General features: G+C 46.8%; 1 protein-coding gene across 1 annotated transcript in view; it reads right to left on the bottom strand.

Annotated features, from left to right (window-relative positions):
* The window catches only part of RUNX1 (RUNX family transcription factor 1), a 244159-nt gene that overhangs the window by 65249 nt on the left and 153172 nt on the right, over positions 1-25738 (bottom strand). The window contains exons 3-4 of the mRNA XM_060010336.1: positions 22655-22908; positions 16572-16728 (exon numbers count right to left, since the gene is read on the bottom strand). Of these exons, the coding sequence (XP_059866319.1) occupies positions 16572-16728; positions 22655-22908 (411 nt within the window). The remainder of the gene's footprint in view (positions 1-16571; positions 16729-22654; positions 22909-25738) is intronic.

The raw sequence follows: 25738 nt of genomic DNA, 5'->3' as shown, positions 1-25738 counted from the left end.
TCTCCGTGTGTAGGCGTGTGCCTGTGCCAGGGGTGTTTCCCCGGCTGCCTGCAACTTCAGCATTTCAGAGATTCCATGAAAACACTATATTTCCGTCCTAGGGCTGCTGTAACAAATTACCACAAACTGGGTGGCTTAAAACAACTGAAATTTACTGTCTCCTAGTTCCGGTGTCCAGCGCTAGGAGACCATAAGCTGAGGTGTTGACGCAATTGCGGTGTCGACAGGGCCGTGCTCCCTCTGGGGAGGAATCCATCCGGCCTTGTCTGGCTTCTGGCGGTTCCCAGCAATCCCTGGCATTCTTTGGCTTGTGGCAGCATCACTTCACTCTCAGCCTCCTTCCTCATGTGGCCTCCCTCCCTCTCTGTCCTCTGTCTCCAAATCTCCCTCTCCTTACAGGGACACCGGTCACTGGATTTAGGGCTTACCCTACTCTAGGATGACTTTATCTTAACTTGATTACATCTGCAAAGCCCCTATTTCTAAATAAGGTCACATTCTGAGGTCACCCACGGACATGACTTTTTAGGGGATGCTATTCAACTCAGTCCAGACACCAAAGGTCATAGAGTTCCAGTCTTGGCACTACAAGTGACAACTACTCTCTCTGTACCTGTGGGTTTTACCCCCAAAACAGTCCCACTCCTGTGGCGGCCCTCCTACAACCATCCTATTCTTGTTTTCTTAATTTTTAAAAACTTTTTATTAGAGTATAGTTGATTTACAATGTTGTGTTAGTTTCAGGTGTACAGAAAAGTGATCAGTTACATATATATATACTTTTTCATATATATTCTTTTTCAGATTCTTATCCATGATAGGTTATTACAGGATATTGAATATAGTTCCCTGTGCTATACAGTAGGTCCTTGTTGTTTATCTATTTTATATATAGTAGTATGTATCTGTGAATCCCAAACTCTTAATTTGTCCCTCCCGGTCCCTTTCCCCTTTGGTAACCATAAGTTTACAACCATCCTACTCTTGATTTCCTAAATGGCAACAGAGAATCACTGTCTTCCTAATGTTGGCCTTTTCAGGTCTGTGTAAAACTTACAAGTTTTCAAGCACTTTCCCATATACTATTTTATTTGGTTCTCACAACACGCTCATGAAATAAACAAGAAAGATTTTATTGTCCTTGGTTAACAGGTAGCAAAGCTAAGGCTCAGAAAGGGTGAGTGGTTTGTCCAAAGTCACACAGCTTGGATACATGGAAAACCCAGATTTCCAGCTTTGTGCTTCACGTTATTGTCATGAGGTCCTAAATCTCTACCTTCAAACTCAGTGGTACCAGCACCAGTAATCCAGACTCGTGGTACCTTTTCCATGCTCTTCCCATTGCCCCCAAAAGCGAAAACAGTCCTGGTGACACTAATGTACCCAAACTGTACTCAACAGCTAATTGAAAGCCTGGGTTATAGTTCAAAAGCAGTTTCTAACTGAGCTGAATTTGGGCTCCTGGCGCTTACCCTGGTTAACCACAGACTGGCCTACTGAATCGGGAAGGAAATTCAACCAAAGTGAATATTTGTGAAATCGTTGCTTGTAATTATAATTCTACTATTTTATGCCCATCATTTTACGTGCAGTCAAGAAGTGTCTGTCCAGTAAAAGCTACTAGGTGGGGCATTTGGGCCACAGTAACTGTGGCTCACGAAGGTGGGGTATTCCGGTTCGCGTCCTGCACAACGGACTATTGTTTACAGCCTTGAGCACCAGGACATCTGCTTATGACCTCATAGACAGAGGCAATAAGAGATGTCATTTTGCTCATAGGTGTGTGTGACATTTTTCCACTTCAGGAGAACTCTGTCATCGGCTTCCTTGTATTCTTCCGAGCAGACCTGGCACCAGACTTGACACCTGGGGACAGCCACCCAGTGGGCACACTGAACCCTCGGAACTATGCCCTCTGTCCTCTTCTCTCCGCCCTGGCCACGCCCCCACCACGCCCCCACCACGCCCCACCACGCCCCCACCACGCCCCGGCTTGCCCCTGCCGAGATGCAGCCCTTCTTAGCCAGCACCTGCAGCAGTGGTAGCTGCACTTAGAGCATGCGTGTTATTAACCAGATTCCGTCATCAAAATGACCTCTGGGCCTGGTATTTTAAGTGTGTGGGTGTGGAGAGCAAAAGCCTCTCAAGTGTTTTTCTCAGCAAGCTGTGGCCAGGCTAGTAAGAAGGTAGGGGAGAGCAAAGGAGGACGGATCGTCTAAATAACCAGCGAAATCGGCTTTTTGGGACTAACTCCAGGGTTGGGAGATGGGGCTGCCGTAGAGAGAGCTGATGTTCCCATTTGTAGCCTGAGCGGGTCCTTGCCTGGAGAGGCCGGAAGGCTCCTTGCCGCCCTGGATTTGGCCCATGGGGTGAGCAGAGGTGCCCCTGGCTGTGCTGCTGAAAGACTGCAGCCCTGGGCTCCCCAGGGGGCAAGCTGCAGGGTCACAGGTGCTCTGCGTGGGGATTCACAGCGGAGGGAGCTAAGGAAAGGGGGTCCCTGAGACCTTCCTTCTCCTGCTCACGGAAACCTCACCCAAACAGCACCATGAGTTCTGGCAGGTGGTGTGCAGGAGGAATGCTGTTTAGAAGCACAAACAGCAGGACTGAATAAGAAGGCGGGAAGAAACAGTGAAGGAGAGAAGGGCTGTCTTGACTTAAGCCTGGAAGCAGCAAAAGACAAGAACTTGATTATACAACCCTGTGGAGGTGCCAAGGCATGGGGTGCTAGTTAACAGTGAGGACCGCCTGGGCTCAAACCTCAGCTCTGCACCTTGCTAGCTGTGTGACCTTGGGCAAGTTACTTAACCTCTCTGGGGGCCTCATCATCTGTAAAATAGGGGTGATAACAGTCCTTCCATCTCATACTGCTGTTATGCAAATTAACTGAAATAATGCATCGGCAAATATCAGTTTAATTATCACTAAAGATGTGACAAACATGATTCCACAAAGACCAGAGCTGCGGGCAATCCTGTGAGGTGCAGCTGGTGGTGAATCGACGTTGAGGTCTGATGGTGGGAGGTGAGGTGAGCCTCAGCGTGCAGTAGGTGGAACCGATTGAGCCCCTCCAGGCCCATCCTCTCTTCTTTAGGAACTTCAGCAAACGCAGGCAGCAGAATGGGGCCTAAAGACCCATCGGGGAAAACTGCACGTTCCCCTGGAACTTCCACTTCAACGTCAGTCCTACTCCCACAAGCTGGCGACCTTTGTAAGGCACAATTGCAACTGGCTGGTCCACTTTACAAACAAGCCGGGTCAAACGCTCCCCTCAGAGCCTGTGTGGTCCCCCTCGATGCCAGTGTGTTCATGCAAATGCCAGTGCAAAATCCTGAGTGCTTTATTTAGTTGGGAGGAAGGTCACGGGGCGAGCCTTCCTGGGTATTTGCTGCCATAACAGACTCTCCAGGGTGAGGCAGTGACAGAGCCCCAGGTCTGTGCTTTCTTAGGTCCCACATTTACAGGCCCCGGGGCTGCTGGACTCTGGCAGCCGGCTGTGGTCTCATAAAGCCACGGCGGGATGCTGCAGTTCCGCAAGGGCCCAGGGCACCACGCCACTTCCTCACCACATCTGGGAAGTGGCGAAACCTCAGGATTGCTGCAAATGGGCACCTGTTCCCCGAGGGCGAGGGTGGAGAGAGGAGCAGAAGGTGAAAAGGCGATTCAAGATCATCTCACGCCCTTAGAAGCTCGTGCCCTGTCACGTCGCGGCCACGTCTTCCTATGGCGATGGGTGTCTCCCTCCGTCCTCTTGTGATCGCCCCTCCCTAAGTTTGGTTCACGGGTAGCCAAGCCACTTGCGGTGGCTCCTCAGCCATTGGGTTCTGGTTCAGTCACTCTCCTTGGTGAAGGTTTGGACCCATGAGTCATCTTCTCCTTTTTCGGCCAGTTTCGACGGGGTGTGAAACTTGCCCTTTTTCACGCAAGGGCAGGCTGTACACACGGAGGACCGTGTGCTGAGGGGGTCGCAGAGCTTAGGAAACGAAATCACGACAGTTTCCACTCATTTGTGCATCTCTGCGGGGAAACCGGTCATGCTCACACACGTTAAACACCCAAGAGAGGGAGAAAGGGAAAGTCAGAAAAAAAAAATAAAAATGCAGCTTTTGAAAACCAAGAAAGCCAGGGAAGGCTCAAGTTTTGCTCTTTGCAAATTCTGGAAATCCCAAAAGATTCTGCGATGTTGCAGGAAGATTTCTCCTCTTACCATGTAGTTTGTGCCAGGTCTAATTTTAATCACAGATAACTAAGTATTATAATGAACAAACCCTCAGATTCCAGGAGAAACCTGAATCAGGGGTATTTTTCACAAAGTACCTTTAAGTTATGTTTCTCGCTTTTCCGCTGGAACAACCTAACGGCCAAAGTGCCCGTTTTTCTGCGCGTCCATTTCCTCACCCAAACACTTCCCACTATTTTTGACAGTGGGGCTGTATAATTACTTATTTGGGGATTTCTGAATAGAGGACAGATTCTTTAAGTTGTGCAGAATCTCCCGGTTTCTCTGCATTGAATCGAGGCGGCGATGTTGGTGGGTGTCCACTTGGGTGTAAAGCACCGGTGTTTACGATGTCCTTACCGATGGCACCCGCAGCCACGCAGGCGAAATGTACGGGGGAGGCCCCAGCTATTGGTACAAGGATAACCCCGCGAAGTTGCCTGAGAGTCAGGGGCTGAAAATACAGAACTAAGCTTTCCGTAAAAAACAGCATGCGTTGAGTATGATGCAACACTTGAAACATAGCAGTTTTACTTAGAGAAAACCAAAAACATGCCAAGTGTTTTCTCTGGAGCTGGTCTACAAAAATGAGTTGTGTGAGGACAGCAATGGTGTTTGATTAATCTTTGCATTTTCTGTTCTGAGGCAGTAAGAAAAAAATGTGTGATAAATGGATCAATGGATTATTCTGTAAACTTCATTTGACAGCTGGTTCTTTATGAGGTCTGACTTCACTTGGAAGGCTCAGTTCTCCCTTTTGGTGGCATGGGTGTGAGCCCAGCTTTACTAAAGGGTTGGATGGGCAAGGCTTTCTCTTCATGAGGCGCACTACCGAACCCCAAAGAAGCATGATGCTCTCACGCTATTTCTGCACTTCCTTTCCCCAGATGTCATGGCCCCTTTCCGATCTTCCTTTTTTCTTTCGGTGTCCCAGTGCCTGAGCGTCTCGGATGAGGAACCAAGTTTTAATCCTTTTAGCCCAAACACCTCCAAGACCCTGAATTCACAGCCTCTTTAGGTCAAGGCCACGCCTGCTGCCCTGTACTTCCATCCTGGAGAACCCTTTGGTTGGCACATCCCAATTCCACAGTTTCCACCCAACGGGCCAAATGCCACACAGGACAGGTGACCAAAGTGACCTCCTGGGGCTGGCCTTGTCCTAGCCCTGACCTGCTGGTGCCCATAGCCCAGTGCCTCAAACAACAGCCCAAGGCCACATGCCACCACGGCAGAGAGGCCTGGTGGGGGATGGGGGGGTAGGGGGGCATTTTGGAGGGAAGGTAGCGTCAGGGTCCTCAGTGCCTGCCTGCCAGGCTGTTCGCACCCATAGCTCTACTGCAGGAAGCTGGGAGGGCAGGTGGGGATGGAGGCCAAGTAGGAAGAAGAAGGAAGGTCTAGGCAAGGCTGCAGGGTGTGGTAGGCGGGGCCTGGAGGGAGCTGATTTCTAGACATGGTGACATTTAGCAATGGTGGGTTTGCGAACTGGATATACAGTGACCCCTCCGTGTCCACGGGTTTGGCATCCATGAATTCAACTAACCTTGGATCCCGTCTCTCAGGTCCCAAGCACCCTCCAAAAAGCCCTGTCTGCTCTTCAGTCTGCAATCCCAGCATCTTCGTACCATTTGTATCTGGTGATGTCAATTCCCTGCTTAAAACCTGCTGGGGGGCCAGACCAAATTCCCAATGTGGATGTCAAGGCCCTTACCAGCTCTCTTGGCCAGCTCGGTGTTCCTCCCCAACCCTGTTTTCTGTGCTTGGACACTCGTCCTGATGCCTTCAGCTGGTAGCCCCCTCGTCACCCTGAAACATCTCCACTGAGATGACAAGCTGTCCAGAGAGACCCCTAAGCTTGCAGTGGGCTATGCACCCAGCTGTGCATTTTGCTTCCGTCACTCCTTTCACTATGGTGCGGGCCCCTCACCGGCCCCGGCATGCTGTGGCTTCTCTTTAGCTGGCCTTTGTATCTCCAGTGCTAGCCCCGTGCCTTGCAAGCAGCAGGTACACAGTGCACATCTGATGAATGAAAGAAAGACCCCCAGGAAATGACCTCTGTGGCTGGGGGACAGTTCTGATAAAGTAGCCATGGGCACTATGCTTCCCTGATCGAACAGGGTCCAAAGCCTGTGAGCAACTCACTAATGAAAACAGAGAACACAAGGTCCATCACCAGGCTGCTGCCCGGCAAACGCCTGGGATGATTATATTATTATTATTCCTTCATTTATTTATGAATATTTATGAAATTCCTGCTGTGTCTCAGGCACTCTAATTTTACAAAGTTCCTCGGAGGATAAAGGAATATAAATTCCTTGCCAACGAGGAGTGGACAATGGAAATAGCATTGTTCCTGACTTTCTGACTCAGGGAGACACGGGCTACCTCCTGCCCACTCTCTTCCCTCCTGCCTCAGTGACTCTCCCACAGAAGGAAGAACGATGCGGCGGTGAGTCATAGCTCTTTCTTCCTGTTTTGTTACACACACCTTCTCATTTTAATCACCCTAATAACCTTTTGAGGTACATATGAAGAGCACTGTCATACCTATTGTACAGATGCGGAGACTGAGGCCGGCACATCTAAGTGAGTCCGGCAAGCACACCACCTTCTCATACTTTGTCACACTACCTTCCAAAGACCCGTAGAATCGTCACAAATAGATGCGTGTGTTTCTATGTTGTTATCATGAATCAGAGGACTATTAAATGGGACACAATGGCCTTAGTGGACTCCATAGCCCATGGATTTGGGCAGAATGCAAGATACCTCTCCAAGCAACAGCCAGATGGATCGATTCTCTGTTGACATGTGGCCAGAAAAGAAAACCATGTGTGGATGTTGGCTTGCGGTTTCTGAAAATGCTGAGATACAACCTTCAAAGGCTTCCAGGGGAACAGCCAGGATGCCCTGAAGTGTGGTCCAAGGCGAGCTGCCACGGCACCACTATAAAACTCCCCTCAACCTGGGTGGAGTCAGCAACTACGGTGCAGGAAGAATGTGATGCTGCTGGGTGCCAGCCTGCGGAGCCCGGCAACAGGACAAAGGCATTATTCTGCTTCATTGTGAAAATGCCGTGTTTATTGTAAAAATACGATTGGGAATTAAAGGGGCATGTATGAATCATAAATATTTGCATGCTGTTAATGTTTGGGCAAAAAAGAGTTGGAAGGACTAAGTTGGGAGAGCTTCTTTTCCCATGAAAAACAGTGCCTCGGATTACAGTACATATTTAATTTCATCTCTTCCATTGCTGATCTGAAATCGCAGTGCCCGCTGCGCATAAATAACCCTTCCGTGTCCTGAGAGCTGGCTCTGTGGGGCCGAGGGATCAGGATAAGGGTTGATGTTCCCTCTCAGAAAAGTCATTCATTTAGACAAACAAAAAAGCAGGTCCCGGTTGTATTGTTTGTTAGGAGCTCACAGAGCTGCCGTCAGCTTCCCTGCAGAGTCAGTCACAGCAACTGATCTTACCACGAAAAGTAGTAACCCCTAAAGTCTGTGTTACTTCAGGTAATCCTCACTGTACCCCGCCCCCTTTGGACAAAGGCTGAATCGGGCTCAGACAGGTCAAGTGACTTGCCCACAGACACACAACTCTGAGCCAGTGTTCTCAATCAGTGTTTCTTCCCCCCACCTCTCCCCCAGGAAGCGACATTTGGCAAAGTCTGCAGACACTTCTTGTTGTCACCACCCATGAATGACATGGAAGGAATGCTCCTGGCTACTGGGTAGAGGCCAGGGATGCCACTAACCATCCCAAAATGCAGAGGATGGCTCCCACGACAAAGAATAAACAGCCCTAAACGTTGATGGTGCCCAGGGTGAGACACTGTCCTCCCAGGAAGAATTCAGTAATATCCATGTGCTAACCACTACGCTCTACTGCCTAGAATAAGGCAGAGTCCTGGGGTAGTCACTCATCTGGAGATATTTAATGAGTCCCCACTCTGTATCAGGCACTGGTCTAGTGACTGGTGATACCACACAGTGCTGTTCTAGTTAAAGGCGGGATCTCTTGTGTTTTGACAATTCTTGGAAGGCCACCTCCTGGGGAGTCCCACGTCCATCTTCATCCTTTCCCTGGCGCTGAGGTCCCAGCAACGCAGTGCACCAGTGCGCGCCTCCCTGCCACAGCTGTTCCTAAGCTCCTTCCCCAGTGACCTTCACTTCCCAGAATGTGGGCAGCGTGTGGGCTCCGTACAGCCCAGCTCAGACGCCGCCCGGGAATTCCCAGGAGGATAGCTAACTCTTCCAGGTCTCAAATGATTTGACACACAATTGATCTCCACGCCGAACCTGGGAGCTGGTTGCTTTACTGAGGAAAACTTACAGGAAATAGAAGGGGCAGGAAAGTTCGGAGTGAGGGCCCCTGCAGAGTAAATGCAAACAAACAACTAGAGACCGCAGTCACAGCAAAATGTATTCAAGAAATTCCACCTGTAGCAGACACCACTGTGATTCAATGAGAACACCTAGAGGACTCTTTTTTGCAGACTTTTTTCAAGTCATCTTCCCCTGAGTCTTCTTGTATTATAGAAAATAGATGATAGCAGAACCAACACGTAAGGGCAGGCGGGAGAAGGCTCCAGAAGAACCCAGCCCTCTGTCTGTCCGTGGTCCCTGCACACCTAACACGTGGGCAGCAAACCAGGGCTTCCTAGGGATGGACGGCAAATCAGCCTCTGTCCCGTCCCTACTCCTTCCATGCATTGCCCTTGGGTGTGCAAACTGACTCCTTTTCAGAGTCTGTAAGGTATTGGTCAGTGATGCATACCAGGACCTTGCTTTTAGCCCTTTTTAGTTCAAGTGGACACTGTCCACTCACATCAATTCATGTTCCTGGATTAGCGGATCTGTGGCCCCTGACTGAAGCCTGATGGGGAGGAGGATGGCAACGAGAAGCCAGCGTGCACTTTCACTGTTTCTGATGGTCCCTGTGGACCTGCACCTGTGTGGTATTCCTGAGGGAGCAGCTGTAAGTGGGGGGAGTCCTCGAGGGAGAGCTTTCCCTGCCGGGTGGCCCCCTCCACCTGCAGCCTCTACTTCTGGCTGCCACACATCCTCCAACCCAGGAGATGCCAAGATGGTGCGATCCTATGCACACAGAACTCTAGTATATTTTCATATTTAGAAAAAGACTAATGTGCAGTGATGCTCTCTCATTTTTTTTTTTTTTTTTTTTATTCTGTGTGAACTGAAGTTTTTCATAAGTTTGGTAAAGAGGAAGAAAGTGTTAGGGAAGAGAGGAGACATTTTATGACTTATCACGATCATTCGTGTGAGGCCAGCCCAGGGTTTCTCAGTCTCAGCGTGACTGACGCTTTGCAGGGGTAGGGCTGTCCTACGTGCTGTGGGAGTCACTCTACCCACTAGAGGCTAGGAGCACGCCTCACCCCAGGGGTGACAACCAAAAACGTCTTCAGATATTGCCAAATGTTGGGACCCGCCGAGGGAGACCAAATTGATAGGCAGATTGACAGATAAGATCTACCAACTATGACCTGCCCTGAGGTTTCAAGCAGGACGGGGAAGGCAGAACATCTGGACAGACCCAACTGCCATAGGTACTGGAAACACACCACGTAAAGAGGCCAAAGCTGTACTAGGATATGAGTTTAGACTGTTTGTCATTAATTACAGATAGATGGATAGATAGATACATAGATAGATAGTGACTACTCCATACAATGGTTTCAAATAGAATGAAGGAAAAACATCTCTAAAAACCCAAAACCAATGTCTAGAGCAAACTGGAGTGTCTCCACCTACAAACAGGCCCATCCCTCCTTGCCTTCTCTGCTGAGATCTGATAAGCACACAGTTCACCAACTGTGCTCAAATGCCTGTATTCCTGTGTACAGCCTTTGTTTGAGCCAAGGAGAGTTTCCTTTGTTTGCATAAGGTGACTCAGTTAAGGCCACACACCACCCACGAGGGTGCCGGCCAGACCTCCCGCTCACCAGACCCAGAAGCATCCTTGGATCCGGAAGCTGCGGGGAGGGTGCAGCTCTGCAGACTGGGCTGCCCCTACCTCCTTAACGACGCTCTTAAATCTCAAGGTAAAAGCAGGGATTCATCTAAGTTGAGAAACAGACAGGAAATTTACTTACATCTTTGAGAAAAACACAGTTTAAGTGGCTCCTACGTGAATGTTTCTTCACCAAGGAAACCAGAGGAAACGCATTTTGAATCCAGTGGCAGGATGGCCACCGGGTCTCTCGAAGGAGGTTGTTGGGATCACCTTCTGATTTATGGGTCCTTCAACTACCTGAAACCCTCGTTGGAGGAAGTTCAGTGACATAAAATGGAGTTCCTAAGTGGGATAAGCTGCTCGATATAGCCTAATAGAGACTGGAATGGGCTGGAATCCCAAATCGGCACCAGCAACAGGAATGCCATGGCAAGCTCGGTTCTTAACATGGACCGAAATACATCTCTGTTGAAAGTGGGACTCACATCAGGACCAATGACGGAGGGTGGGCTTTGCCTGAAGTCCACTAATGCATGCTTATAAACATAAAATCTTGAATGCCCCAAGAGTGAACTGATAAAACTGGCACCTTTGAAAGTATTCACAGGCAGCTCATTAAGTCCACACTGCTCACATATTAATTCCTGTTAATTGCTTTACTGGGGCTTCAGATGAGAAGACCTTGTTAGTATGGATTTAGTCCTCAAAGATAATTTGGTCCAGGAAGTCTTCTCAGTGGTAGTATGGACAAACACACACACACACACACACACACACACACACACACACACTTCTGGCTGAAAGTCCACGAAATCCTTCAAAACCACATAACCTCTCCATTTTGACAGTACATGGTTATTCATCAACATCCCCTTTCTCATCTGAACATGTTTTATAATCACCAACAGAAAGAAAACAATCATCAGACAATATACCATCTCTCCTTTCAACAAGTCATTTTTCTTTACAAATAATAAAGAAAAAGAAACAGAATATGTTCTTCCATAACCAGTCTTCTCCATCCTCTCTTGCCCCTCGCCAGCCAGCACAAAAGAAAATACAAAACTGATTCATTAGAACCAGAGCAGCAGTGCAGCCGTTGGCCGGATCACTGTTTATGTCTATAATGCTTGCTGCTAAAACAGGAAGCTCTAAAAATCACTCAACCATTATTTCTCTCGGAGGCACTTTCAGATTGATAGTCTTCTGTCCCCACCAAAAAGGGCTGCCTCAATCCAAAGCAAGCCGGCTGGCAAGGAAGGGGTTTGGGGGAGGGGTGGTGGAGAGAAGTCCAGCTTCTGCCCATCAGTTCTTAAATACTGTTCGTATAAATAACCTCAATTTTAAAAAAGCTGTCCAACACCATCAGCAATGCCTGGCACTTCGTTAAATCAGCAAGAAAACCATGAAGAGATCAATTGCAAAGCTGCGTGTTCCAGGAACAGGCAGTTTTCCAGAAAGCTCTCCTCTTTGCCATGACACCAAGCGGGACAGGGACTGCTGGGTGGTGGTTTGGGGGAGGCGTGGAAAGCAACATGCTTTGAGAAAGTGTTTTTACTCTTTTACGGGCAAGTTGAAACAGAATGAGAAAGCTGATCTCTAGAGACGAATTCTACATCAGATCGTGGGCACTAGCTTTCGCCCTGCCATCGAAAGGCATTATTTGCTAGGGCTGCCAGAGACCGCGGGTATCAGAGGCTGGGTCTTTTCCCATCCATATTTGCCCACACCGAAGTCTGAAAACAGATTTCAGTACATATATAATTTTAAAATGTAGATCAATAGCAGCCCAAAAGAGGGGGAAAATGGGAGAGTTGATTTTAACACAACTCTCCTCTTTTCTTTGTATTCTCTCCAGGAGACCCGACTGCCAGCTCATTATCTTGAATGTTATCCATGAAACAACACTGAGATTGTCAGATGAATTTTCCTCCCCCTATGACTTGGATCCTGTGATAATACTGTGAGTCATTCAGACCATTTCTCAGTAGTGACCACTCCATACAGACACGTCTCTGCTTAGAATACCGGTACACTCTATCCTTTTCTACACGTACCTTTCCTTCAACCATAGTCTATCACTCATCTGAGAGGCAGCCTCCCCACACTGTTCCCCGAATAACATAAAATACCTTAAGAATGAAAATGCCTTACGTAACAAACATTACACAAATATGCAATAACCCCGATTGTGACAGCGTAAATATTATGTCTGGGAAGACATCCACAGCAAGAACATAAGGAAGGAATTTCATTTTATAAAAGAGTTGGGAAGGGTACTTGTTTGAAAGTGGGCAAGATTAAAGTTGCCAGGGAGACCAGCATAAATACAAACGTCCACCAAGAAATTAACCCCAGTCCTAACGGATGGGGGAGCACGTGCCCTCTCTGGGCTGGTTGTGGAATTCGAGGTGCAGGTCTGCAGCTGGGGGGCCAGGCAGTCACTAGAGAGGAGGCTGCCCCTTCGATGACAAGACAAGCCCTTCTCCTTTGCAAGGGACCATATGCGTGCACACCTGATGGCCTCTCAAAGGTCTGGACCAGGGGTTTGGCTGGGATCTGTTTTCCTAATTATACACACCAGGTCCTGGCTATAATAAAAGCAGGTGTAACCAAAACAGCACAGGGTGCAAGAAGAATGTCTAACTCATTTGTTCGTGTATTTCCTCATTTTCCAGTTATCTACAATGTGCAGCACGGCGCTAGGCGGGCCCTCCATAGTCAAGGCAAAGATCCAGATTCAGAGATTCTTGGCTTGGCGGGTCCATGGATCCCCGGAAGGTCCATAAACAAGCTTCAGCGGCCCTGAAAACTGAAATTGTAGAAGAAACTGTGTGTGTAAGTGCACGTGTGCATTTTTTTCCCCCTGGGGAGAAGACTTCCAAGGATTTTCAAAATTATTCATGACGTTCCCAAAGATTAAAAATCATAGTCTTAGGAAAATCAGAAGGACATTTGCAGTGCATTCTCTTCCCCCATTTACGATGCGGTAGATAATACGGTCTGGTAGATTTCCTCTTTGGTTCTAAAATGAATTAACTAAGGCCATAATCCCTGATTGATCGATTCCTTTACAGCTGATTAAGTACTCCAATAGCGACGGGAGCTCGCACAGATTTCACTGCTAAAGTTTCTTCAACGTCTCTCGGCTGCAGCCATGATACACTTTCTTGTAACTGAAAATACCCGTAGCACCTGCCCCAATGACAGATGTCAGCTGATGTCAGCTGCTGCTAACAACCTCACCTCTTGATCCTGAACTGTGATTTTCTGGAGGTAAGGGATAGTCCCAGGACGTGTGTTTAAGTGTGAATTATTCTGAACAAGAACCAGTGTGCTCCCCGTCAGCTCCCCTCTTCTGGGAGCTGCTATCTCTTCTTCCATTGTAAAGGAACGGTTGATCTATATGGAGACACTGAATCAAAGGGAGAAAATTCCCAGGGGGAGATAGCCCTGAAGGAGAGATTTAAATTGTCAGGGCCAGAAAGGAGGGAAGGAAAGGAAAGGAAGGAGGAAGGTTCAGACTGCTGAAGCCTTCACCAATACTTTTTAGGGGCCAGTGTTGTCAGCAAGGCCGTAAAAGCCGGATGGGCAGGTTTTCCCAGTTGCAGGCTGAACCCGAGGTTAGGAGCTGTGGTCCTGGACATCAGCCAGCACCCAGACAGATTGGTTTTGTCGAACAGAGAAAAACCCTTCCATGTTCAACCTCTGGCAATTTCTACGAGGTTTTACAATCCCCAGGGACTGGCAGCTGAGACAAGAAAAGGGAGTTTCTTTTTCTACTCTTTATTTGGAACTGAGCAACAGGCCCCTTTGAGAATCCATCAGACCAGTGGCTTTTGACAGAATGGGAAATTGGCACTGAAATGTTCGGTGAGCCAACAGCCAGGACCTTCTCGGCCCCTGTGTGGTGTGTTGATGCCAATGTCATATTTTCAGACACATTTTCAAAACCAGAAAACAAACTAGTGGATAGTCTTAAGATCACTTAATAAAACGTTATGAAACTTTTAAAGGACAAGATTCAGTGAGGCAGATTAAGACTAATTGTTAAAATGAGTGAGAGTCATCTGCTGTCTTCGTAATGGGAAGGAAATTGCAAAAAAAAAAAAAAAAAAAACCCAAACCAAAACAAAACAAAAAACCTGGCAGGCTTTGATGTTGACACTTAGACTTGAAAGCGTAAAATCAAGTTGTATTCTACCACTATGGGGAGAAATTATGAGAGAGTCAGACTGGGCCTTTTGATGGCTCGTTTTTTCTTGTAGTCCTAACCAAAAAAAAGAGAATCATTCAAGACTGACAATATACACAGCAACTGTAATCGGGCAAAACATTCATTTCGGGGTTCCTCTGTTTTGGATCGCTTATTATCATGCGTGGGAAGCAGAGACTGCTCAAAACAGATATTGTCCATATATGGAGTGTTTCAATTAATTTTCTCGTTCCAGGTTATCAGAAGACAGCCCAGCCTTGGGTGCAGTTATTTCACTCTGCAAACTCAAGGGCATCCTGGCACGAATCAGGCAGCCAAAGGCAAACACTCCACACCTTGGGGAAACAGTTCCTTGTTACCCAAGTAAACACGAGCTTCTCTTAGTCACCCACTTGAAACAGACATGGCCAGTGAGGGGCGAGAAATGCCAGAAAAGAAAGCAGGCTGCTTTCAAAATTTCACTCTTTATCATCACCGACCTCCTGGGCCTTGCCAAAAAGCCACTACCGCACTTCTTATGGGAAAATGGCATGGGTCATTAAAGAGCTTCCAAAACTTCCATAACCAAAACCTGACCCGTAGACCCACATAGATGCATATGATGATAATATAACTTCCTCTGGAAATGCAACTAAATGATACTCAGCTGTGGCTTCCTAAGAACAGAAATCCACAGGAATTGACCTGAGATGGTTACGAGGCTGGAAGGCATGGACCAGGCAGTAGGGCCTTTGTTTTTTATTGGCTTCTACTCATCTGAAGCCTTCAAGACGTTTTCTAAACGCACATCTCTGAATCATAATGGGAATTCCATTTACTGAAAGGTGGGGACTTTTAATATAACAAGTGAACCCATAGAATGACTTGTGCCTTTATACCTTATAGCACCATTCATGCTTTCAATAAGTGGGTGTAATTTTCTTGGTATTACCCTATTATTAACATAGTGCTATGAACGAATATTTTCAATCACGTTATATAAGTTTTTTACAATTTCTCTACCTTTGATTCTATTTCGAAAATTCCCCGGACAGCTAGGATAGCACAAAAACAATAGCGCAAAGAAGCAGCATGCCTTTGCCCCCATTCCTCTTTGACTAATCAAATTCCCCCAAAACACAGACTTTCTTATATTTTTAAATGCCTTTATACAGACTAATGATTACTCTTATGTTCAAATGTCCATTGGTTGTACTTTTACTTTTTTTAATACAAGAGTCAGCTACTGTTATCTAGGTTACCACGTCTTTTCTATTATACTCAAAATAACTTTTATTCCTAAGCTTATTCAATACTATATTACAAAAATGAGATTTTCAAAACAAACTATATTACCTCCTTCAGTTAAACTACTACTACTTATTGCTATTTGTAAAATAGGACTAAGGTTCTTACAATACAAAGAAAACACAATATTTGAAAATAACTGGAAACCGGAGGAGATTACAATATGCCAAGATTCCTCTTTCTGCTCTAATACTTTGATAACGGGCACAGAAAAAGAAAACTACACATAGAACTTCACTGATGCAATCATTCCTCTGGAGAATCCAGTCTTTAATATTATTAGTACCTAAAATACTAATAAGGCATCCAAATTACATACAGGAAGGTCAGTCACATTGCCATCAAATTCACCAAGCCAGAATGTTACTATTTCTTCATATTTTACCATAAAAAATGCTTCCTTGAAACACATTTCAATCATCATCCACTATACAGCCCTTAAAATTATTAGAAGTGATCATTTGAAACTCTGTCACTTGTCAAAGGTAACACATGGACCCTAAGTTAAAGGTTTCCAGTAAAGAGATATCTGAAAATTATCAAAGAGAACCCCAGTTGTATGATCTTAGTTTCCATGATGGTAAGTTTTATATTTTTACATTTTAGAAAAGATCTGAGAGGTTTCCTTGAAATTCAAAATTCATGTTTTGCCTGCTCCAAATCAGTCTTAAACCAATTCCATAAAAGAAAGCAATAGCGTAAAGCCAGACTCTGTTAAAAACATTAGATTTTAAATAAAAAGCTGATGTAGCAATAATAACGGGAAGAAATGACTGTGTTTCTAGGGAATCCCATCACAGAAACTTCTAGATGTTTTGAAATCTGGGTTTGTTGCTATGTAAATACTGGGTATTTCAAGTTCAGTTCTGACAGATACATACCTCTTCCACTCCGACCGACAAACCTGAGGTCATTGAATCTCGCGACTTGGTTTTTCATGGCCGCTGTTGCATTTCTCAGTTCGGCTGAGTAGTTTTCATCATTGCCTGCCATCACAGTGACCAGAGTGCCATCTGGAACGTCCCCCAGTGCCACCACCTAGACACCAGACATCAGGCATGTTAGAAACTTTGATGTCATTTGCATAATTATTCTAAAATTGAATGTATATTAAGTGATGCTTTTTAGTTTGCGAAGGAATAACAGTCATAAATTAAGCAAAACAACAGAAAAGTTCTTAATGGGAAGATTTACTTTAAATTCCACTATGCAAAATTATAAATGTTTAAAGAATAAAACATTCACCTAGTGAAGCCACATAAGGTCACAGAGCAGAGTTGGAATAACACTCACTATAGCAAGGACTTTGAAAAGCTATGCCTTCTCACGAATACAATCATCTCTTAATTCTTCATATTTGAGAAACAGAATGTCTTGCTTTTTATAAGTTTATAACCTAACCCATCTTTCATTTGTCTAGACCTCCACCGACAGGCCGAATAGGGCGGGTTTTGCCTTTCAGGTGTTTAAACTTACTTCTGCTAAAATTAAATTTGATTGCTACCACTGAATTGCTGACGATTCTTGAATGACTTAAACTCTCCCTTCGCAATTAGTGCATCCTTGTTGCCCCTACTCGCTTCTACTATCTTGATTCTCACTAGCAGTGAATTCTGGTACGCAAGAGAAAAAAATCAGAAACGTGCCCTTCGCTTAACACTAACTACAAAATCAACAGACCTCAGAGAAGAGGGCTGCTCACTTTGATGCGCTCCTCTGAATTCAGGAGCGGAACTATGTCGCATTTTTATATCTGTGAGTCCCAGAGATGTGTTAACTTGGGACCTTATAGATGACTGAGGTTTTCTCCAAACCCAGTTGATCTTGAAGAAGAATTCCTTCAGTGTAACTGAATGGGAATGGATTTCCATCAGGACTACTAAAGTAAACCAGTAAATACATATTTTTTGACACTTAGGTTAAAAAAAAAAAAAGCAGCAATTTCAAGGTAAAATGCTTTAAAGAGCATGGCCCGAAGATGCTTCATGCAGTAGTATCCATTTCTTGATCATCATTTGACCCTTCTAGAAACTATTTTCTTGATCAAAACATTTATTCTTAGCTATAGTTCCATTGTTTCTGTTTTTTAAGGTAGTTGTAGAATTTCAAATCGAGATGCCCCAAGTTCTACTTATTCCTATCACTTGTGATACCCCTTATGGTACTTTCTCAGTCACTAGTGAAATGTGGGCTCATCATTCCAATTATATAATCGTTTTGGGGGTTTTAGTTTTGAGCTGTGATAAGAAAGCATTCTACAGTGATTAGTCCTCCTTCTGTTTTCCACCTCCCCATTTTTCCCTAATATTTGCTACATAATTTGGGGGGGGTAACACCTATACTTCAGTCCTCTTTTTCTGTCTGTAAATAAGGCTGCCATAGGCTCCCTTGTATGATACAAAAGCCACGTTTCTCTAAATTCCCATCTTCATTGCCTGCTTAGTCATCACCCTTTCTCTGTGTCATCCAGATGACCATCTAGTGTTTTTATTTCCGAGGAGGCTGTGGCTCTTGGATTCTAAGGAGTACGATGGGGAAAATGAACCAACTCACTATAAGGGGTGGACGTACTTCCAACCCCAGGAGTACACCAGGAGAATCAATTCTCACAGCAATAGGTAGGCATGTTCTTCATCTATTTTATCCAACTTGCACTCTTATCTTTCTTTCCATCCAAATGGCCATGTTTTCTATAAAGGAAATTTAAAAACACAGCTATTTCTTCCCCAAGCACCCTCTAATTAGGTATTTAGAGCCCATTATTAGTACGTTTGTTGCTGTTTAGTTAAGAGCAGTAATATGACAATTCCCTTTTGTTTCAAAAACATTACTGAAATAAATCTCCTTGATCAGTTACTTAGTTACTGTTACCGTTTTTTCTATTCCCATAAAATATACTTACTTTATTCTGCTTTTCTCAGTCTCTTAAAAATCCCCCCTCCTTTTTTTCCCCACTGTTTTCACTTCCCTCTGTAAAATTAGCTCACAATGTTGAAATGTCCTCCTTGAAAACATATTTTTACTCCCTTTTCCCCATCTCCCTGTGATGACCTGGCATCTCTATTTTAATTCCACATTCAGTAAGCATACAGGGACCGGATCAACCACATGGTTTTCCAACTGAATAAGTCATTGTTGGTTAAATAGGTTAAAATAAATAAATCTTGTTTTATAACTACCAAATGTTTTCTAAATCACCTTCATCCTACTGGCCCCTCTCACAGGCTCCATGACTGTGCCTCACTCATCTTTCCAAAACGATCCTCGTCAGTAATACGGCAAATTCATGAGGCCAACACGAAATAGAAACAAATAGTAAAATAATCATGGTGGCTAAACAAGAAAATGCTGTTGATGTTGGAATTTAAGACTAAACAAATCAGGAGTTTAACTCCTTCTTTTCCCTTTTTTTAAACTGTAGCAGGAGTCAAAGGTATTTCGGGGCTCAAAGATCATTTACTTGGCCTTTTATCGATTTTTCATGGTGGGGGAAGGGAAAGAATATTAAATCCAGGAATATTACATTAATAAAGTATATCATCTAATTATTAGCAAGCATTCTTAGACTAGGAAAAAAGAATTTAAATTTAAAACTAACGTGTCTATTAATTTGATACAGATTTGATCTTTGATAGGCAATATGCAGAGATTTTTGAAAAAAAATCTAACTTCAAACAGAGAAAAAGAAGCAACTGGAATGAAAAGCTATAAACAATAGGTAAGGAAACACAAACATTTACATTTTAACACAGACCAAACAGACAAGAAGGGACTTGCTGGTCAAAGGATATCTCATTTTTTTTTTTTTTTTTTACTTCTCTGTTTTTAAAGTATCAGGAAGTTGGGCAAAATATCAAGCGTCGTCTATGTTACAGAACCTTCCCACACTGCTCTTGGTCGGCCTGTTCGCAGTTCAAACTGGCATTTTAAACTAACTCTAATTAGGTTGAAATTACAGTCACAATTCATTTATTTCAAATCCCTTAATTTTCCAGTGTTATAAAGAAAGCTGTGGGGTGGAACTTAACATTCAGCTGAGATGATATTTAATGCATAGCTAGGGGACCACGATCTTGCTGACACAAACGTTACTTATTTCTTTCCTATGAAAAGAATATTACTATCAGTGCCCAAGGCCTCTGAACTTGCTGAAGGCGTGTTTACGCCTTTGGACTCTGGTGTACCAGGGCCTAAATGAACTTTAATATTATAGTCTTACAAAATATATCCTAAGTCATCCAAACAGCCTTTTTGTGCTTCTGTAAATAACGGGTAACAGTAGCAAATTTAAGATTTTCTCGGTAGCAAAATAATGGATCTCTTCTAGGCTGAAAAATAAAGGTGTTTCGTGGGAGAAGGTAGGGGGCACTTTGGGGTCCAGGATAAGCAATTAGGATGACTGTAATCTATTTTAAGGAAAATTCATAACTTGAAATCTCCCTTTAGTTTCAGAGATTAAAGCTGGGGATTTACACGTATTCAGAAGACTCTTAAAGAATCACTTCAATGCTCTTTTCATCAATATCATCAGACTTTATCACTGTTTTTCATTTTCTCCTCCTTAATACAGGGAATGTAATAATTCTTTACTGATTAACTTCTTAAAGAGATTGTCTGAGGCTTATATAAGATCAAAATTTTAAAGTAATAATTTCTATAGAAACTGCTTGGGAGGTAGGTGGTGGCAGATGAGTACAGACTGGATTCAGGGACACACAGTGAATGCATCAAGCCGGACACAGTCACTTTTTTCAAGTTTAGCTTGCTTTATCCCTAATCTTTGCGCCTGTTGCCTCCCTGGAAATTTTGCCTGCCTCCTTCCGTTATGCAAAGAGCAGGTCTCCTTCCGAAAAAGGTCCCTCTTTATGGGGACGGGAGTGGTGACAGATTATTCATCGAGTGGTCTGATTCCTGTCCTTGCCTTTGCCCCAAATGTTCTCAAGACCCACTTGAACTTTTCTCAAGAGATCTATACCTTGATCTTTAACCTAGAAACTATCACTCAGTAAAACAGATTCTTTTTTAAAGTGAATTGTCAAAAGTCATTTTAAAACGGAAACTTCTATGGTTATTAAGATTTCCGCTAAAAGGAATTCCCTGATGGCTCATGAAAACAATTTATATGATTTTTTTCATTCTTTTAGAAGAAAATAAATACTTTCATGTGGTGGCTTGAGAAACGACATCGCTTTAACTTCTGAAGATTCTCGCTTAATCACTTAGTGCTTGGGGTGTGGGTCCCTAGTAGAGGAGGAGAGATACAGAAGAGACTTGATTTATCCCAAAGGAAGCCACAGATCCCTAAGAACCCACACCCTTGGCGTGTCCAGAGCACCTGGTCTTAAAGGACCCTTTAGTTGATTATCAGCTTGTCTCCTCCCCTCTGTACTTATCTGAAAGTGACCCCAGGACCCATCCCTGTCAGGTCCTCTGGAACTGAGGGAGAGCTGAGGAGGTCTGCCTGCTGAGTCTGTTTATGTAAAGGGATTAGAGTGATTTCAAATTGAAATGGGCTCCTAACCCAAACCTACAGAGCTGGAGGAAGGGACAGGAAAGCTTCGAGTGGCTGCTCAAACTTATCCTCATTTTCATCCCCCTCAAAAACTCCTGCTTTCAGAAAACGGAGGCAATTCTACAGACACAGACAATTGCACTTTTTTGTTGTTGTTTGTTTTAGAAATCATAATCTAAGTTTGGAGGTATGTAAAGCTTAAAAATAAAGAACTCTGACAGTACTTTTTTAAAAAAGTGAACATTATTCATTGTAACTAACTCAAGATCCAGCGCAGGCTTGGAACCATAAAAAGCTTATATTAAATTAATCGCCCCTTAAGGGGACAATTATTTAAGCAGATTTATTTTTTTTTAAGAAAAAAGAGTAGCTGATCTTTACAGCTCTCCCCCCCCACCTGCTCTCCTTAGTCCCTGCAATGAACCGGAAATGACTGCACTGATTGTATTTAAAAGCCTGCCCCTTCTTCAACTCACCCAAGACAGAAGAACTGAATCCCCACCGCCGAAATGAAATGTCTACTGTTTGCTGCCAGGGTGGCGGTGGTTGTCCAAAAACGCCCGGGGTTGTTTATGTATCCCCTTTGAAGGCCAAGGTTTTTATAGGGAGCTCAAAGCTAGGGCAAGATCAAGGGTGAAAAGTGAACGGGGACCTCTCAAGCTGCTCGGCTTTAGTCACCCGGTCCACACCGCCCCTCCTCAAACAGCAAAGCGGGCGGATTAGACGGCCGTCTCACGCCAGACAGCCTTGCCTCCTTCCGCTGCCCCGGGCTTAAGCTAGGTGAGCCGGCGATAACGTTCAGTAGGGTACCAGGCAAAGAAAGAGCATTCGCTACTTGCGGCTTCTGGCAGGAGCAGCCTAGAAGCTCGAAAAAATTCTTCAGAAAACTTTTGCAAACTTAACTACTCCCGCCGTGGACTTTGAACCTGCTAATTCCTACAGGGCTGTTAAAGAGGGGGTGGAAGTGGAAAGCCTTGACAGTTTTCCATGTCAGTTTATTTACATTGACCCGAAGGTATAAAAGTATCTCTATTTTATTTCCTGACGTCTCCCTCAGAATGGTTTGGGTGTCAAGCCAGAGGCGGGGAGAGAAGCAGAGGAGCCGACAGACAGGCTTGTCCCTGCTGGGTTATAACTTTTCCTACTTTAGATCAAAGCTAAGGACCCCTGCCGGGGAGAGGTCCGGCCGGCCCTCAGTGGACGTCTTTGGGGGCATCCTGAGTTTTTCGGCCATCCTTGGAGGCCGCCGCGGCCGGCTAAGGCGGGCCCCTCGAGGGTCGCCACGGCAACGCAGCATCCCCTGTCTCCCGAGCGCAGGAGGATGGACCACAGGCCTCAGCGCCGGCCCCTTTCTAGAACCCGGCCCCGCCTGCCTGGCCGCTGCCCTCCTCGATCTCCCTGGCCTCGACCGGCCTCTGCCTGTCCTCCCTCCACCCGCTCCGGCCCGAGTACCTTGAAAGCGATGGGCAGGGTCTTGTTGCAACGCCAGTGCGTGGGCAGCACAGAGCACAGGAAGTTGGGGCTGTCGGTGCGCACCAGCTCGCCCGGGTGGTCGGCCAGCACCTCCACCATGCTGCGGTCGCCGCTCCTCAGCTTGCCGGCCAGGGCGGCGCCGGCGTCCGGGGCGCCCAGCGGCAGCGCCTCGCTCATCTTGCCCGGGCTCAGCGCGGTGGAAGGCGGCGTGAAGCGGCGGCTCGTGCTGGCATCTACGGGGATACGCATCACAACAAGCCGATTGAGTTAGGACCCTGCAAACAGCTCCTACCAGACGGCGACAGGGGCGCGGATCTTCAGCAAGCAGCTCCCGGGAGACCAACATACAAGTTCAGGGAGCTTTATTGCTGTGGGGTGACTGGGGAAGGGGGCAGACTAAGTTACTAAGAGTCCAGGAGGGGGAAAATTCTAGTTTTGCCGATCGGCCTCAGACCCACGCAGGACTCTTTAGCAACCGACCGCTCAGTGCTTTAAAAAGTGGGCGACCAGAATCCAAAGTCAAGTGCCAAGGGAGACTATCTTCTTCTGAGTCTTGCTTTGAGAGTTTTAAGTTCAGTCTTTGGCTGTTACCAAAGTTCCCAGAGGCAAAATTCCCATACACTTCCTAAAATATTTACGCGGAGAGCAAAAGGACCAGCAAATGCATAATTTGGAAGTTCCAGTAGTCAATTGCCTGTCAGATTTTTCCCAGGTGAGTTTTGTCTAAAGTCCAACACAACAGAAAATACACGAGGAGTGTCTTCCAAATACGGCGCCACTTTTTATCATGCAACACTGGCTTCGGTCCTCAAAAGCAAGAGCTGAGACTTCCAAAGGTCCTGCTTCTAATGTATGTGCACATATATATATATATAAATATATACATATGCTCTACTTCATAACATATTTACAATACAATCTGTAGAGAATTTAAACACAACAGAAATCCATTAATGTTCGCTGCAGGTTTTTTTTTTTTTTTTTTTTTTTTTTTTTCTTTTTAAGTAGCCTTGAAACTCAGCTTCAGTAGTTGGAGAAGGGCTGGGCGAGAAGTACTTGTCATGTTCTCGATAAATTCTGGCAAAATGCTCAGTTCAGAAAATCCAGCTTTTCAAAGAAAAGCTAATCTTAAAAAAAAAAAAAAAAGTCCAAGTCAATGACACCTAGAGTTCAGCTCTCCACATCTGAGAACTCGGGTTTGGGGATGTTGGTCAAGTTTGCGGCTGGTCCTGTGGTTTGGTGGGAGGTGAACAGCAGCCGAGTCACACGCACGCAGGCACGCACCCTTCGGAAGCCAGCCGCTGTCTGCATCGACTGCGGTGAGTCAGCCCCGACTTGGGCAGTAGCGAGACGATCTTCCTCCAACGTCGCCCCAGCGTCGGCCGGTTAACTACTCAGACGCGCCAATACCCACGATCACAGCGTAACCGCAGCAGGTGGAGCGGGCCTTGTGAGGAGGCGCCGCAGCGCAGATCGAAACAGACGGGGCGGCTCGAGTTACACAAGCACGCACGCACTGCCACGCACACGCAACTTCACCACTCGCCTCGAAGCACAGCGCACTTTCTCCAGCAGTTGCCAAAGGAAACAACCGGGTGAAAGTTCACACCCAGGAAAGAAGTTGAACCATCCAGCCAAGAAACCAGTTCATTCAAAAGTAAGAAAGAAAGAAGAAAAATAAAAATCGAAGCTCCGACGCGGGTCAAGGAGAAACGGCAAAGACTGACTTTCTTCTCGTGTCCCCAGGAGCCCCGGGAAGAGGTGCCTGCCGGCGCAGGGCCGGGCAGCGTGGTGCCCTGGCTGGGTCAGGCCGCGGGGCGCCCGTCCTGCCTGCGCCCGCTGGCTCTATGAATGAGAGTGCCTGGAAATGAACGTGCTTTTACTGTAAGCCCGGCCCGAGGAATTCCATTCCCTCAGCTCGTTTGCATAGGGGCGGCCGCTGGCCAATCACAGGCCTTTCCGGTATCAGCCAGGGCGCGGCTCGCGGCCGCGGGCTCCTGGAATTGGCCCGCGCGCCCCCGCTGCCGCCGCGCGCTACTGTACGCAGCCGGGGTGGAGAGTCCACCGCCGCCGCTGCCACCCGGCGTTCCCCGCGCATCCGCATCCACGCACACACACGAACACACGCACACGCTCCCACGCTCGCCCCAGGCCCCGCCCCGGTGCGGACCGCGGCCCTGCGGCTTTGCACACACGGGGGGTTGTGTGGCCGCCTGCTTCGGGGCTGCAGTGAACGGCCTCGCCAGGGGCGGCCGCGGTCCAGGGACCGAGGAGGTGGAGAAGAGGAGGCCTGCCGGCCTGGGGAGGACTCGGGCAGCTTTCTGAGCCCCGAGCAGCCCGGGACCGGAGACCTGCCGGAGGGAGGCGCCCCGCGAGCCATCGAGATGAATTGGCCGCCGCGAGGTTCCGGAGACTGGGGCCGGATCGGCCGGGCGACCCCAGGCCCTGCGCGGCCGCCCGCGGCCGAGACTCTGCTTTCCCGGCGTGGATGGGATTCGGCCGCGAGGGGGCCGGAGGGCCGAGGGCCCGGCCGGGGAGCCGTTCAGCGCGCCCACACGGCCCCGTTGGCAGCTGCGGCGAAGTGGCGCTGATTCACTTAACGAGGCCAGACGGTTGTCGGTCTCCACAACATGGTTTTTGTGTTTTTAGTTTTCTCTCTTGGTTTGTTTTCTTTAATTGGTGTTTTATCGCCGCGGCTGGGCTCAGCGCGCCTTACTCAGGTTGATTGAGTTTAGCGGCGAGCAAAGGAGTTTCGTAGTTAGAAAAGACCCCAAAGAACAAGCGACTGGAAAGAAAGTTGAAAGCCTCCGCTCGGCTCGTTCCCCATCCTCGGAGCATCGGCTCCCTCGCTAGGCCCAGGTCGCCCGCGCCCCCCACCCACCTCCGGCTCCCCGGAAACGGCCCCGGCTCCGCTCCCTGCCCGCGCGCGCGAGCCGCCGCGGGTGTTAAACCCACCCCGGCTTTGCGCGCTGGCGGGAACTTCCCCCGCTCCAGTCCCCGCGGCGCCGCGGGCATTTTCGCGGAGCTTAGAGGGGCCACGCCCCCGCCCGGCCGCGGGGCTCC

Source organism: Delphinus delphis, chromosome 4 (assembly GCF_949987515.2).
Source record: "Delphinus delphis chromosome 4, mDelDel1.2, whole genome shotgun sequence".
In the NCBI taxonomy this organism is placed as follows: Eukaryota; Metazoa; Chordata; class Mammalia; order Artiodactyla; family Delphinidae; genus Delphinus; species Delphinus delphis.
The sequence above is the reverse complement of the archived record's forward strand: the minus strand, read 5'-3'. Positions and strand labels throughout refer to the sequence as shown.